The 15,497-nt window shown below is 47.3% G+C and overlaps 1 protein-coding gene across 23 annotated transcripts in view; it reads left to right on the top strand.

Annotated features, from left to right (window-relative positions):
• KALRN (kalirin RhoGEF kinase) overlaps positions 1-15,497 on the top strand; it is a 659,936-nt gene that overhangs the window by 279,087 nt on the left and 365,352 nt on the right. For all 23 annotated transcript variants that reach the window (XM_045088796.1, XM_045088794.1, XM_045088793.1 and 20 more), the window contains exons 7-9: positions 2,028-2,219; positions 5,238-5,369; positions 8,503-8,733. In XM_045088796.1, the coding sequence (XP_044944731.1) occupies positions 2,028-2,219; positions 5,238-5,369; positions 8,503-8,733 (555 nt within the window). The remainder of the gene's footprint in view (positions 1-2,027; positions 2,220-5,237; positions 5,370-8,502; positions 8,734-15,497) is intronic.

Below are 15,497 nucleotides of genomic sequence, written 5' to 3'. Positions count from 1 at the left end.
AGCCCTGAAGGTCAAAGGCAGGTGGCTCCCATAGAAACTGATAGCTTCCTGTATTTTTCTGCCCATGGTCACTCTGACCTGGGAGATGTGCTTGGCCTGTGTGTAGGTCAGGCTGGAAATGGAGTTACTCCAAAGAACCCTCAACCATGAGCAATCAGACTTGGTGCATAAATTCCCCAGATATACCTCACCTCCCAGTGAGACAGCCTGAACTTGTTCTACACAGTTGCTTAAAAAGATTTCAGGAGGGATAACTCTAATTGCTTGTAGAACTAACCCATTAATAAATACATCCTTTATTCATTTTCTTTCCTTTTTTTTCTTTGACTTGCCCTCTCCCTCACCTTGCTTTCTGCAGTCACTTCCAAATAAGTCATCCAACCCAAATTCTTGTCTCAAGGTCTGCTTTGGAGGCAACCCAAACTAAGACAAGTACACAAGCAGGAAATTTGGCGTAATCCAAATGTCATTCCCTTAGAAGACAAAACTACTAAAATTGGTACTTTTTTTTCTCTCTCTCTCTTTTTTTTTCCAAGTACAGAGTTGGTTTTTCTGTCAGTTCTATAAATAGAGCTTAATTTTAAGTAGAATCTGTGTCCTAACTCAGAAAACAGGGCTGATAATGATTCCTCAATCTTTGAAGGATAGTTATTTCAAATAACAAGAGTAGTATTCTAGTTCTGTTAAGGAAATGTACTGCATCAGAAAGGTCTTAGGCCAGACTAAAGAAAGAGATTACACACGGGGATCATTAGACATCAGAATGAATTTGTGTTTGAGCACTACACTTAACCTTTTAAACTTCTACAGAGACCTTTTAAATGAACAGAGACCTTATCAACTTGGCTCAGGTTTGGGATGGAGGGCTTGAGGACAGGGACAGTTAAGATGAATAGGGAACATGAAGGAGGAGGGGAAGGAAAATAAAGAACCTTCATTTACCTGATATTAATGAACTACTCCTGAGCTCATAATAGAAACAGGAGAAAACACCATTGCTGAAGAATATTTCTTGTCAGTGGAGAAGATTTGCAACAAAGAACAAAGGTGCACAAGCAACTCACCGCCCTAGTCCTTCTTCAGGCAGACATTGTGTGATTCAGAAAATCTCCCTGTGGATGCCACAATATTACTTGATTGTTTTGACACCTCAGACAATTAATAGGAGATAGCAGTTAAAAATGATCATGCTCGCTACTGTCTTATGTTTGTGGGGTTTTTCTTTTGCCTTGTTCCTTCCTGGAGAGTTTTCTGTTGGCCTGGTAGGAAACAGCACACATGGTCATGAATTTTTAATTGGCAATCAAAGATGGGAATGATTGTAAACAAAACACATGATGAGAGAAGTCAGCAGGGCCAGGAGAGCCTTACAAGATGCTTTTTGGGGATAACCCACAGATGCCTTGTTGGAGTTAGGTAAGGAAATATCTCAAAGTCTAGTAAGGATAAGAAAGGGTTCCACCATTTTGGTTTGTTTTTAAATTTAATTTGAATTCCATTAGCCAACATACAGTACATCATTATTTTCAGATGTGTTCTTTTAGTATGGAAGAATATTCTTTTTTGTTTTTTTTTTCTTAAAAGATTTATTTATATATTTTAGAAAGAGAGATAGAGGCAGGGGAAGAGCAGAGGGAGAGGGAGAGAGAATCTGAAGCAGACTCCCCATGGAGTGTGGAGCCCATTGTAGGGCTCCTGGGACCCTCTGAGATCATGACCTGAGCCAAAATCAAGAGTTGGATGCTTAACCAATTGGGCTACCCCAGGTGCCCAGGATGTAAAATTTAAAAGGATCTAGTACATACAGAGCACATAACGTAGCATACCTACCCAATAATAATTATTATTGGAAGAATATTCTTCCAATATGCTCTCTTCATTTGCTGTCTTCATTTAAATCTTGACTGATGGCTGAACTTTCTGTTCTGAGTAGCTTCCTTCCCCAAATACTCACTCACCCCCAAAAGTGCTCAGTGGGTGTCGTTCTAGCTCGCCCCACTAAGTGCTCCCCCTCCTCTGCTTCCCAGAACGCCTATGTCAACATCAACCGCATCATGTCCGTGGCTTCCCGCCTCTCTGAGGCCGGTCATTATGCATCGCAGCAAATCAAGCAGATTTCCACCCAGCTGGATCAGGAGTGGAAGAGCTTTGCAGCTGCCTTGGATGAACGCAGCACCATCCTCGCCATGTCTGCAGTGTTCCACCAGAAGGCTGAGCAGGTGAGGCCAAGGGAGAGGCTGTGGGGGCTGTTGGTTGGAAGGGTGGGAACACAAGCGCTGTCTGTGTAGAGAGCCCCTCCTCTCTCCCGGAAACAATCAAGACCCTGCTGAGTCATTGCAGCGGTAACCTGTGTTCTACCACCTTCCTCACAAGGACACATTGGTCACTCCAGGTGGCTTTGCTTAACATCCCAACAAGAAGGGACTTAGAGCTATTTACATTCTGTTTGGTAGTTTATGGTTGTGTGTGTGAATGTGTGCATGTGTGCTGACCACATTCCCAGAGCGTACACAGAAGGAGTGAATCTAGATACTGATCATTGAGTGCTGAGAGCAGGGGGAAATTAATCTTACAAGAAGCATTGCTATGGATAGTGATAATGTAATAATTACACAGTGGATAAAAATAATAAGTATTTGTTTCTATTTACTTACTTGCATTGGTCAGTGACATTACTCTCCCATTTCACAGAGAAGAGCATGGCAGCTCAGAGAGATTAATGACCTGCCCAGGAACCGGCAGTGTGTTGGAGCTGGCTCTAAGCAGCCTACGGAGAGCCAAATGTCAAATGTTCTGGAAATTTGTGAACCGGTTATTAAACATAGCCATTACTTAAAACTAAATTGTATAAATTTACAGTAAATATATTAAAAACAAAGGTAATAGAGACTCAAAACTCGTCACTCTTGGTTACTTTACTACATTTTAGTATTACTTATGTTCTGTGTGTACACACACACACACACACACACATATGCTGGTGTTTAAGCATTTACTAATACACCACTGTGAAGAATCACACAATCCATGAATAGCTGGGATTTCACCTGAGATGTGTCTAACATTAAAGCTTGTAGTTTTAACCTCTAAATTCCTTTCTTTGTATGACATTTGGGTAGGGTACAGATGGTGGAGAGGCCTAGATGTGGTAATACCTTAAATCTCTCCCTGCGTTGGGCCCACCTAACACAGAAGGCGGCATGGGGTAATTGAAAGAGTCTAAGCTCTGTGGCCAGGCACATGTAGCTTCCAAGCATTAACTCGGGCAAATCACCTCACCATTTTTGGCTTGTTTTCTCATCTCTAATGCAAGATAATCATAAATCTCACAGAGCTAATATAAGAATTAGAGATGGAACATGTAAGGCGCTTATTGTGCTTTTTAAATGCTAGACATTACTACTGTATTTATGCAACATATTATCCTGGTATGTTTATATTTCCCTCACCTGTGTGAGGTAAGGGAGAAATCCTGAGACCTTCCCAAGGACTGAAATACTTGTGTCATAATTCAGGGGCAGCCCCACACATTGAAAGGAATGTAGACCTTTTTTTCTCTTTTTTTTAACAATCATGGTGGTAATGACTGATAATGACTAGTTCATGCCCAGGCCCAGGAGAGCATTCATGTCAAATCTCCAGCTCTCTCTTCAACCCTACCACTTGCACATTTTGTTCAAAGTTTGTCCAGATTGGCAAGGGAGACTCAGTGCTTCCCTTCCTGTATCCCTGCCTTTCTCTCCTTGAGCTGACCATTTTGTGTGGTCTGCTGTAGGATTCTTAGAATACTCTTTTAGAGTATTACAGAGAAATCCAAAGGGCCTTGGAGAGGTGCTTCTGGCATGGTCGACAGACGAACGTCAAGTTGCTTTCAGGTTCCTCCATGAAATGGTTGTTGGAGGAGCAAAGAAGCTGCTGAGATGGCTGAGATGTTAGCAAGCATATGCAGTCTGAGGCTGGATGGCACCCAGCACACTTCCAGAATTGTTAAGAGCTGGCCTAATGGCATAAGAACATCTAGAATGAAAAACTCCCCAGGACAGCCACCAGGCCAAGGCCTGTGAGCTGACAGACACTGGACTGGAACTCCAGGGGTTGCGGAAAGCTCGATGCCCAACCCGGGAGTGATGGGCGGAGTCAGTGTCTAGCTGATGTTGCTTGGCTTAGACTGCTTTGGATCAGAAGCAATTTTATTTGTATCTATTTTTTAATGCAATTTCCTCAGGTAGTACCAGTCCTCCAGGGAAAATCATAAACCATGCTTCCTTTTAGCTTGGGGAGAAAAAACAAACACACACCAAACAACAGATTTGAGGCTATTTTTTCAAGGCTATTATCCGTTCATTTAGGCAGCTCTTTATTGTCCTCATATGGGCTGTTCTGGGCAACGAGATAAAAAGGTATTTAGGCAATTAATTTAAATGGAGCTGTGCACCCAGGCAAGAGGAATCACAGACAGAACCATTCCAGACTGTTAGGTGAAGAATTATCTGCATTTTAGAGGTGTGGTTTTCCACCCAATAAATCTGAGTGATTTCAGTTAGCTCACCTTTTGTGCATGGAGACCCAGGGTGTTCCACAGTTGTTAATTTTAATTTTTAAATAATTTGCTTTCTGTCGAGATCTTTATCTCTCTATCACATCCCCAGAACCAGTGCCGCCATTGTCATGGTGCTGTCTGTCCCCCTCAGCTGTCCCTCCCCTCCCACAGCCTGAAGCATACTGACCCAACAGTGGGAAGCTCGGAGAACATTCATCTCCATCCCCTGTGGGAGTGGCCTCTGCAAGTTTCTTGGGGTACCTGATGGCTTTGTAGGATGTTCTCTGTTCCTCCTCACAACCCATTGTCCACATGGAGAAGCATCCCATTTTACCTGGCATGCAACCTCTCCCGTGTGCCTGTGAGTGTGCACAGGACGAGAAACTCTGAGGTATACATGTAAGATAGCGAGCTGTCCGCACACATTGTAGTCAGTGTGTGGGTACAGCCTGTTGAACACACAGGTGGCTGGCACCCCAAAGGTTTCACAAAAGTCATTCTTGTTTGTGGAAACCACACTTTCTACAAAGGTGCCGTGTCTGGCTTCTTTCATGGGGTTGATGTTTGTAGAATTAAAGAGAAAGACTCCACCCTCTGCATTGGCCTCTGAGGCTCCCAGAGGTCCTGATGCTTCTTCCCAAGGTCCATCGCCTGCCCCCAGTGCTCCCGCACTGACGCAGCTGCTATGTCCTTCCAGTTCCTGTCGGGAGTGGACGCCTGGTGCAAGATGTGCAGTGAGGGAGGCCTGCCCTCCGAGATGCAGGACCTGGAGCTGGCCATCCACCACCACCAGTCCTTGTATGAGCAGGTGACCCAGGCCTACACAGAGGTGAGGACCTTGCAGGACACGCGGGGGTCGTGGGGTGTGTGGATGTGGGTTAGCAACAAGAGCACTGACCTGTACCTTGTGTAATAGCCTGGGTAGGACAAAGAAGAAAGACGTCATCTCTTTCCCCTTTGAGACATCTTTAAGATCCTTGAGCTATGAATAATGAGATCTCCAGCCGGGAAGCAGAGACAATGCAGCCTTCAGTGGGCTCCACCTCAGCACACGGGCCTGTGTGTGCATGTGCATGCGCATACACCTCTCTCACCCTATGCGTGAAGATCAGACTCTCTACCCTGGGACACAAATATGAGGAAGCAAGGCTGTGCTCCTCAGGGTGCTTTCTGGCTGGTGGGCAGGTGTATACACTATACACACCAGGCCTGCCACCTCTTTAATGAAGAGGCTTGTCAACAAATACCCATTTTCTTACCAGAAAGTACAGAGGAGAACTCACCATGGGGTGGAGAGAAGTGTTTGCAGGAGTGAGAAGCTTCCAGGAAAGTGAAGGACAAGTTAAAAGACTATTTCACTGAAAAATCTAAGTCTGGGTGCATGGTTCAAGTGCGGGGTGTGGGGGGTCTTTTGCTTTCCAAGGAAAAGGAAGGGGGTTTATGGGTGCATCTTTGTGGACATACACAAGTGAGTGAGTTGACTAACTGGTGTGAATTCTGGGGGAGAGGCTGAGGGCCATAAAGAGATGAGCTAATTAAGGAAGCTGAATGAGGAGGGGAAAGTGAATTCACATCTGGCCCATACGGCAAAGAGAGTTGGAGCTGTGTTTCTCCAAGTGGTTTCTGGGACTACCTGCCTCAGACTTGTTCCTGTGCTCTGCCTCAGACTGCGTCAGAATGTGAAGAAGTAGGACCTGGAACCTATATTTTAGTTAATGTTACCCTGGGGAAATCTGATGCACACATGCTGAAGTCAAAGAACCAAGGGCTTCTGGGTTAGAGTAAAGGTTTTTGCCACAGTCAAAGCGGAAGTTTGACTTTTAACCCCCTGCTTATTGGCGTGACTTCAGGCAAGTTACCTAGGTACTCTAAGCCTCACATTCTTATGTGAAATAAGGGTGATAACACTTGCCTATAGTTGGAAGAGTTACAAAGATAGTGCCCATGTAATGTCCATGGCCCCATGCCTGACAGTAATTAGGGCTTAAAAAAAAAAAATGGTATCGTGTTTTGGTATTAGAGGAGGCACTGGGGAGGACTTGTGGGCCAGATATGATCTCATCAGCTTTGATCCAAATGGCCCAAGGCTTTCTCTTAGAAAAGAACTGTGGGTCAAGAATGCCCATGGGTCAAGAATTTCTAAATTTACTCCTCGTAGGATATGAACATAGAGCGTACAAGTGAGATTCATATCTCACTTGGCAGGGGGGTGTTTGTGTCAGAGAGTGACACGATATTTCTCCCTGAGTTTTCTCAGGCCCCAGCACTGGAGGACACAGACACTCCCTCCAAGCCCACGTCAGAGGTCAGTGGGTTGTCCCTTGCCTCCCTGTCCCTGCACTTGCAGACTGGGCAGAGAGCTAGAGCTCTGTTGACTTGGATTTTAGGACTTGGCCTTCATCTTTAACCACCCTGGACCTGGACATAGCACGGTGCCAAAGAGCCCATCTGCTCAGAGTTCCCTGAGTAGAGCTCTCCTGGGTTTGGCCACAGGCTATTTGTCTTACTCATATCTCTGGAGGGTGTTACCTTTGTATCACTGCTCTTCACCTCCCCTGGCAGTGCATTTCTGGAGGCTGGCATGTGGGTAGAGGTGGTCATCTAGCCAGCTGTATGCTTCCAGCCCGGCTTCCTCTCCTGTCTCAGCTACAGTACTCTCTGCCTAGTATTCCTCTTAGTCACCTGCCCTCCTAGCCCCACACCGTTTTGGTTGCCCCATGAACAGGTGGTAAACAGATGCCAGTGTGTTGCCAAACCCTCAGCAAGCTATCATCAGACGTGAGGGTGGGGTGGAGGGAGGCTGGAGCCCAGCAAACAGCTCCTCATTCATCATTATAAGGCAGGAGGTAGGAGCACGCTTACTTCCCCACCTTGCTAGAAAGGAAAGACCGTTTCAACTCCAAACCAACTTTGATTTAATCATCAACCAATTCAATTTAGGGCCTTAAAATCCCTGGTCACCCCTGGTTTAAACTGAAAAGATGCATGGTCTACTGGGTCCTCAGCCAGCACTGGAGAGCCACAGGTATTGATGAAATGATGTCTCTTTCCAGAAATATGGGTGCCTGTTATTGTACCCAGATTCCAATAAGGAATGACAGGGGCTGTCAGCCCCACAGGTCTCAGCACTGAGGGTGGATGTTGGGGAGCATATGAGCATGCCTAGTGGGTCTGTAGTCTTAGGGTCCCTCCCTTAACCCTGCATATTCTGGAAAGACAGGGATATTACCACTCTCAGGAGAAATCAAAGAAGTTGTATAGAAGGAGTGCAAAAGAAGGGTAAATATAAAAGAAAATGAGGAAATCAGGAAGACAGGAGAGAGAAATGGTGCTGCTAAAGATGCTGATGGTGAAAGCAGAATTCAGAGCCAGCCCTCCTGCCGGGCCCTGTTCTGAACACTCCCCGTGTTAACTCACTCAGTCCTCACCACAACTCCGTGAGGTTGTCCCCTTTCTATCCCTATTTTACAGACAAGGAAACTGAGGCCCAGAGAAGTTAAGTAACTTGCCTCCAGTCACACATTAAGATGTTCACAGCTAGGTCGAGGAGATGAAGAAGAAAGAGGGAGAGAGGTTTATGGCATTAACTTACATTTTGCTTCATTTCTGAACTGAAGTTCTGCCACTTGACCTACCCAGTGAATCAGTCAAAAGATGTACCACATGCGATGTCCCAGGCTCTGTTCTGAGTGCTGGGGACTGAGGATCAAGGCAGAGGGAGTCCCTACCCAGTGCAAGGGTAGGGAAAGACACTGACTGAGCAGCCCCTGTCCCAGGATTCGGGTGCTCTGCCCTTCCCCAGGCTGCAGGCTGAGCACTGGGCCTCTCTGGCTGGTGCATGCCTCCAGTGTCCTGGGATTCTGGGTCCCCGCAAGGGAGCCCCCAAGCCAGCCAACCCTCCCCAATGCCCTGGGCCCCTGCCGGCTCCTAGCTTCCCTCAATTTGACTTCTCCCTCTTGCAGGTCAGCCAGGATGGCAAAGCCCTGCTGGATGTGCTGCAGCGGCCCCTGAGCCCTGGGAACTCTGAGTCCCTCACGGCCACGGCCAACTACTCCAAGGCAGTGCACCAGGTGCTGGACGTGGTACATGAGGTGCTGCACCACCAGCGGCGGCTCGAGAGCATCTGGCAGCACCGCAAGGTGCGGCTCCACCAGCGGCTGCAGCTCTGCGTCTTCCAGCAGGATGTGCAGCAGGTAATGCCTCCCCCACCCCCTCACATGGCATGCATCCCAGGCATGCAGACAGCCTGAGGCCCTGACCCTAAGGCCCTGACCTGGGGGGATCAGGTCTGGGAACCCCTGCTGCCTGGGGGAAGGGGGTCATTCAGCCCCAGCTGCCCCCCACCCCACCCTACACGTACCCTCTGGACTTCTTGCCTAAGTAGCCCTCCTCCCATGGGCCGGCGACATCTCTGGGGTGGGGAAGGGGAGACAGAGCACTTCCTTCTAGTTGCATGGCTGGTTTTCTTTGTGGGAGAGTATGACCCTCACTCGGGCAGGAGATTTCTAGATGAGTCCAGGGTAGCGGTACGGGGGGTTGGTATTTGAGCACTGTCAGAGTTGGACCATGCACAATGAGCTCACTTCTCCATCAAGGATGCTTGTGGTCTGCTGAAGCTGGGGTGTGGTTGGGGTACAGGACCTTCAGGGGATTCTTTGGCCAGGTCTTACTTGGCAAACGAGATTGAAAACATGGGCTCTTAATGATTAGAGGTTATTTCTGGCTTAATCTGTCTTTTTGCATTATTACACCAGTCATAGCTTTTCCCTTTACCATGAATGATAAAGAAATGGTTATGTTTTAACCATGAAAGGAAAGCCTTGCCACGAATACCCTTTTGAATGAAATAGCCCATACTTTTCCTCTCGTACTTTCTCTGTCTCCTTGGGGACCCCTGGGAGCTTTGCTCTGGTATGGGTATTCTGGGGCATGGAGAGGTGGTTGGGAGCCAGAGACCGAAGGCAAGGGTGACAGGCAAGAGGCACTCAAGCTGTCAGACCTTATTGTGGCCAGCACATAATTTCAAGTTTGTACATATAAAGTAACATTTCACACTCCTCTACCCTCTGTGGACTCGGCCAGTTGTAATCAAAAAGTGTATTGAAATACACAGGGAATACAAGAGCCAGCGGGACATGTCTTTGGAGTGTGGTCCCCTTCGCAGCTGCTGTTGGGAGGGGCCCCAGTGTGGGGTGCCCTGAGACAGAGGGAGGGGGAAGGGAGAGCAGGGTATCCTGTCACTGGCTGTGACACCCTCTGGAACCCTTTCACTGGGCAACCAGTCCTGGGAGTACACAGACCTTTAGGAGCATTTCCAAGTCTTGGGCTGCCCAGCTTTGTTGCAGGCACCCCTGCTGCCCCAGGCTGGGGCAAGTGACTGAGACATCAGAGGCAACACCTGAGCCTCAGGAGAAGGGCTCAGGGCACATAAAGGCATTTATGTGCTGGTCCCGGCTCCCAAACTCTTGTGGGGCCTGCCAGGAATGGACAAGGAAATGAATCAGTTGCCTACTCGTGCCATCGGAACTCTCCAGATAAATACATCATCCCAGGGCAGAAGGGAGCACGGAGTCCATCTGTGATTGAGACGGAGTGAGGTGCCAGCCTCCAGAGGCACACACGGGCCTGTGACTATTTCAGGGAATATGGAGTGACTCATGGAGGGAACCCGGCTGCAGGTTGTACCGTGTCCTTGGTGTGCTCCTTGCCCTCCCAATTGTTCTGTGGCTGTTGCCCCAGGTGGGCACTGGAGAGAGGGCAGAGGGGCTGCGAGAGGGTTGGGCAAAAGGCCTCCGTGACATCCAGACTTTTCTGTGGCCACCACGACATCCACACAGAAGCAGAAGCTAGGAAGAAAAAATAGTAAAAGCTACAGCTGGGGCCATTCTGTGTCATGCTCTTATAAATGAGAGTATTTCCTGGGTGGTGAACATTGAGGAGGGTATGTGCTATGGTGAGTGCTATGAAGTGTTTAAGCCTAATGAATCACAGACCTGTATCCCTGGGGCAAATAACACATTGTATGTTAATTAAAAAATGAGAGTATTTCTGGAATTGAGATGCTATCAATTCATCTCCACCATACCAATGATATTGTTGGCACTGAGGAAAAAGCAAGTAGAAGGTTATGAGGTTGATGTGATGGGTTCATCCCTAGGATGGTAATTCCATTGTTCTGTTCTGGATGTGTGACTCTCACTTCTGGAACATAACTTCATCCCCCCGTTGTCCCAGACAGGCTCCCACTCCCAGTGTCAGTGACACTGGCCCAAAGGAGCACAGGCAAGTGTGGAGAAGCAAGGGCTGCCAAATCCACTGGTGGGTCTCCAGTGCTTGGCTTATTCCTAGTCAGTCATTGATGCCCAGCAGGTGTCTGAGCTGGTGTGTCAGAGGTCTTCTGGACATGAGGAACTCTACAGTTAGGGTGAAAGACTTGGACTTGGCTCTCCCGACTCCCGGAAACATTATATACTTATCATCTTTATTTTGCATGTTTCATCTCATCGATTCTCTATCTCTTAAAGAGTAGAAACCATGGCTGCTGCTTCTCCGTGCACTTCCCAACTCTTGGCTCCATCTTCCATGAAGCTGGAATTCTCTTTATATTTGCTGACTTGAGCTGGAATTATGATCAGAAGACCTCCAGTTCCTGTATCTGTGGGGTGGACACCGTTGACACCCTACCCCCATGGCTTGTGTGGTAATGGCTCATGTGTAGTTGTAGTCTGCCTGCAGGGATGCTGATGGGAACGTCTCGTGGCTCCCAGGTATTTACAGACAAGGTGGAGGATACAGGGACACGGCCTCGGGGCTCATGAAGTCTGCTGGCGCTCATCAGTTCTTCGGAAAGCTCTGTCTTCTTCCGTGGGCCTGGAACCGCACTATGTGATGCTCTGGCAAGATGCCTGGTTCATTAGAACAAGACATCCACATATGAAACTATAAAGAACAGTTCAAGCAGAATGTGCCATCAGTATGCAGGGCGGTAGAGTAGTGATGGAACAGTTGTAGGCCAAGGCACAAGAAGTCAGAGTTGGGGTCTGGAGGGAGGAGAGAATCGACTGATATGTATGGTGTGGGCCCAAGATTCTTGAGCACATTCAGGGTCCAGAGGTGTTGACTCAGCAGCCTCAGTGGAGAGCTAGTGAGCAACCGTCCGTGGCTGGAATACAGGATTCTGCCTAGGAACACTGGCTCTGCGGTAAGACACCTGTGCATATGTGAAGTGTGTGAACCTGGTGATTCACAGACCTGTACCCCTGGGGATAAAAATATATGTTTATAAAAAATTAAAAATTAAAAAAAAAAAGACGCCTGTGCATAAATCCTGTTACCAAGTCTTGGCTGCAGGACTGGGCAAGGGATTCCATCTCTGGTGCTTCTGGAATGATCATAGTACCTATCCCAGTGGACTGAATGAGAGACCAGGACAAGGCCCAGCACCCTGGCGCCCTAGCAGAAAGGGAGGCCTCCATTAGTGTGGTTTGGTTCAGCAGCCCCATCCTCTGAGTTGGACTTGGGCGCCCCCTGGTGCTCGTGCTGTTGGGACCCCAGCATGATTCTCCTGTTTGGAAAATAGTGACTGCTTTGGGGGTCTGCCAAGTTCTGTTTCATTCAGTGATCAAACCTCAGAGCTGTCAGAGACCTGAAAGACCATCTAATCTAACCTACACTATTCTGGAAGAACTTGAGGTCTAGAGATGTGAAATAATGTGGCCACGACCATGCAGCTCGTTAATGTAGTGCCTGGACTGGAAACGGAGCCTTCTGGCTCCCAGTCCAGGTAGCCTAGAGAAAAGACACACAAGAGAGGAGCCAGGTAGACAGAGAATGAGAGCAGGGAGAGAGATAGGAAGCATACACGCATGCTTCCATAGAGAGGGGAAAGACAGACTGGCACGTGCACATAGCCCAAAACAGGGAAAGGAGGGAGACAGATAGCCAACTGGGACAGAGGAAGGAAGGGAGAGAGATTTGAAGATGGAGAGCAGAGGAACTGACATCTTGGGATGGGAGGAGAAAGAGAAAGAGGTAGGAGAGGGAGGGAAAGAAGGCAAAGAGACAGGAATGCCAGCTGGTTGAGGGAGAGGGCAGGACAGTGAGGCGGCCTCTGCCTGCCTGCCTGCCTGCTGGCTTGCCGCGTAGTCAATTCCGCGCATGGTTTTTGCCCAAGGAGGAATATTTTGCCCATTAAGGGCCCAAAGCAGAGTAAACCAAGAAGATGAAAACCAAGGATAGACACGAGTGACAAAGAGATACCATTGAAACCTCTGCGGTCAGAATTGGCCTGGCACATCACCCTTGTGGCTGTTCTCCCTTGATTCAGTCCCAACAGATGTGCTCAAGTTTCTCTTCCCTGCTGGGCTTAAAGGCAATGGAAATCAGTCTCTAAGGATCAAACTGGAACAGGGGTTCATGGAGCAGCAGAAAGTGTGGATGGGGCACACCTGCTTTTGTATCACTAGCGGAATAATTTTCAGTGCTATTGTTTTTCCTATTTAGAATGGGTTAGCACCAAGCAAGAGCCAAACAGCGCACCCCATGACAACATCAGCCTATCTCCACTTCTGTCTCTTATCTTCCCCTAACTCCTGTGTGTTCCCAGAATGTGAGGGACCGCTTCCTAGCCCAGATAACCTGACTTCGTACTGAGAAGAAGAAGGAGTAGGTAGATTCTTGATCTTTCTTACAGATATGGTTTCCATTCCATTTTTTCCCTAGCTAGAGTAATGGTTTTTTGAATACTCTCTGCAGGCCATCTTGTTTTGCCTTCTTCCTCTCTTTATCTTCTCCCCCTGTTTTTTACAAGAACAAACTGATGAAATGTTTTAGTACACCTCCTGGATGCAAGGCCCTGTGCTGGGAGTTAGGTCCCTCACTTGAGAGAAGACATATGCACCGAAGGATGAATGAATGGCATACAGCTGTCCGGGTTCAGAGCCAAAGAAGCAAAATAACAATGGGCCAGTAGAGTCAAAGCAGGGAATGTTCCTTTTGGTTGGAGTGGGATGGCAGTGGTTCTTGGAGCTCAGGCAGAGGAAATAGAGTTGGTGTTCCCAGGGAAGGCCAGGAAGCAGAGGACTAAGCGACAGCCAGGGGACAGGGAAGGAGGAGTCTAACTGGATGCCCACTCTGGGCAGAGCAGTGGGGGGAGGTAAGGCAGGAAGGGTGAGGAGTGGTCTTGGTGGTATGGATAGGACAGTGATGTTTAAGGCTCCAAGGCCCTTCCTTAAAAACAATGCCTTATAAGCAGTCCGGTCAGGTGAGCTAGGAAGGGGCAGTGATGGCAGAATTTCACAGGCTCAATGACTTTCCCTTCTGAATGACTGTATTAATATTAAAGTCCATAGTTCCTGTCCTACAAATGAATCTCACCTGTTTCTATCAGTTTTTCTAAAGCCTCACATGGAGAATTACAGGTTTTACTATGTCAGCTCCTGCCTGCCAAAGAATATGTAAAAAGCGTTTGAGAGTAATTTTTTCAAACTGCAGAGATTCAGTCTTTTACTAGCTCCAGTGACTATGCCCCCTTAATCATACTAAACCAGTCTGGACATTGTATGATCCAACTGACAGCTTTGCATAATAAAAGATAAGCGCTTTGGGTTGCACATGGAATGATTAGTTAAAGAAAAGTGACCAGAATGATGATGGGTCTAGAGATGAACCCTTTTTATAAGAAGGGATTAAAGCAAAGAAGGAGAGTGCTCTGGGTGTAGTCCCAGAGAGATCAGGAAACACATACAAGGGAGAACCACCTGCAAAATTTGAAATGCCAACAGCTTGCTTATTGGGTATGTGGCAGAGAGGATCCAAATATTAGAGAGAGGGTTGGATTCCAACCCTGAGATTTTGTTACTGGAATTAAACGTGCCTATAAAAGTTTCTGTGGTTCAAAGCTCAGAATTCATCATCTTTCTGAGTACCTATGATTGAACATCTAATCTCTTCACTTGCTTTTTCTTATTTAATCTTCCCTGGGAGGCAGGTGATAGTTTGGTTCCTATCTTACTGGTGAGAAAATTGAGGTATAGAAAGGTTAAAGAAACTTGCCTAAGGTCACGTAGCAGAGTGAGAATTCAAATGCAAGTCCATCTTACATCTGGGTCCTGCTTTTAGCCTTTCTGCTATGCCATGGACATCACGCTAGGTGACGGGAATGCAGAAATATAGAACAATATTGTTCTGCCCTTGAGGGGTTTGTAAGTTAGTGATGGGATGTCATTGCTCAAAGGGCCCTGGTAGATTACTTGGTCCCAGAGTATGAGACTTGCCCAAGGTCACGTAGCCCATAGCTGAGATTCATCCTCAAACTGCTTGTCCAATAAGACCCACAGGTGACAAAACAAGTGATACTCATACCCACTCTTCCCCATTAGTTGCATCATAATAAAATTGCCTTCTGTAGTCATCTATCTCTGATACAGATTTCCCCAGAAAAGACATTACCTTCCTCATTTGTTTTTCACAATCTTAACTCAGAGTTGTTGATGTTTTTCTTTGTAGAATGTGTCTTGAATCATATCCATTTGCCCATGCTAGTGTTTAGAAGTAGTACAGTTTTCAGGTAAGTTATTTCATGGTCATAATCCATCAAAATACATTCAAGTAGATGATAGGTGATTCTTTGGGCTGCGTGAACACCCAGAAAGAAAGCAGGGTTGAGGCTCAGCTGCACTGGGGGTGATAGGGAGGGGAGAGAGGGGAGAAAGCGTTCTGTGCATCAGTTGCTTTCTGATTGCAGTGAAGGTAAGGAAACTTCCTCAACATTAGCATCTCTGATACTGCTGGTCTTGTAGGGAGCCTTCTATCACTCCGCCATAGGAGGCTGGCACTGTAGGGTCTGTTTCTGCCTTCTCCAAGTAATCCCTACCTAGAATTGGCAAGTTTGGGAAGTGAGCGCTAGAGGCCTGCCTCAGACATGCTCAGACCCTCCTGCCTATGAACTTCTTGGGTT

This window comes from Mustela putorius, unplaced genomic scaffold (assembly GCF_011764305.1).
Source record: "Mustela putorius furo isolate JIRA1106 unplaced genomic scaffold, ASM1176430v1.1 tig00003834_pilon_pilon_pilon, whole genome shotgun sequence".
Classification (NCBI taxonomy): Eukaryota; Metazoa; Chordata; class Mammalia; order Carnivora; family Mustelidae; genus Mustela; species Mustela putorius.
Note: the sequence above shows the minus strand (reverse complement) of the source record. Positions and strands in the feature narration are given on the sequence as shown.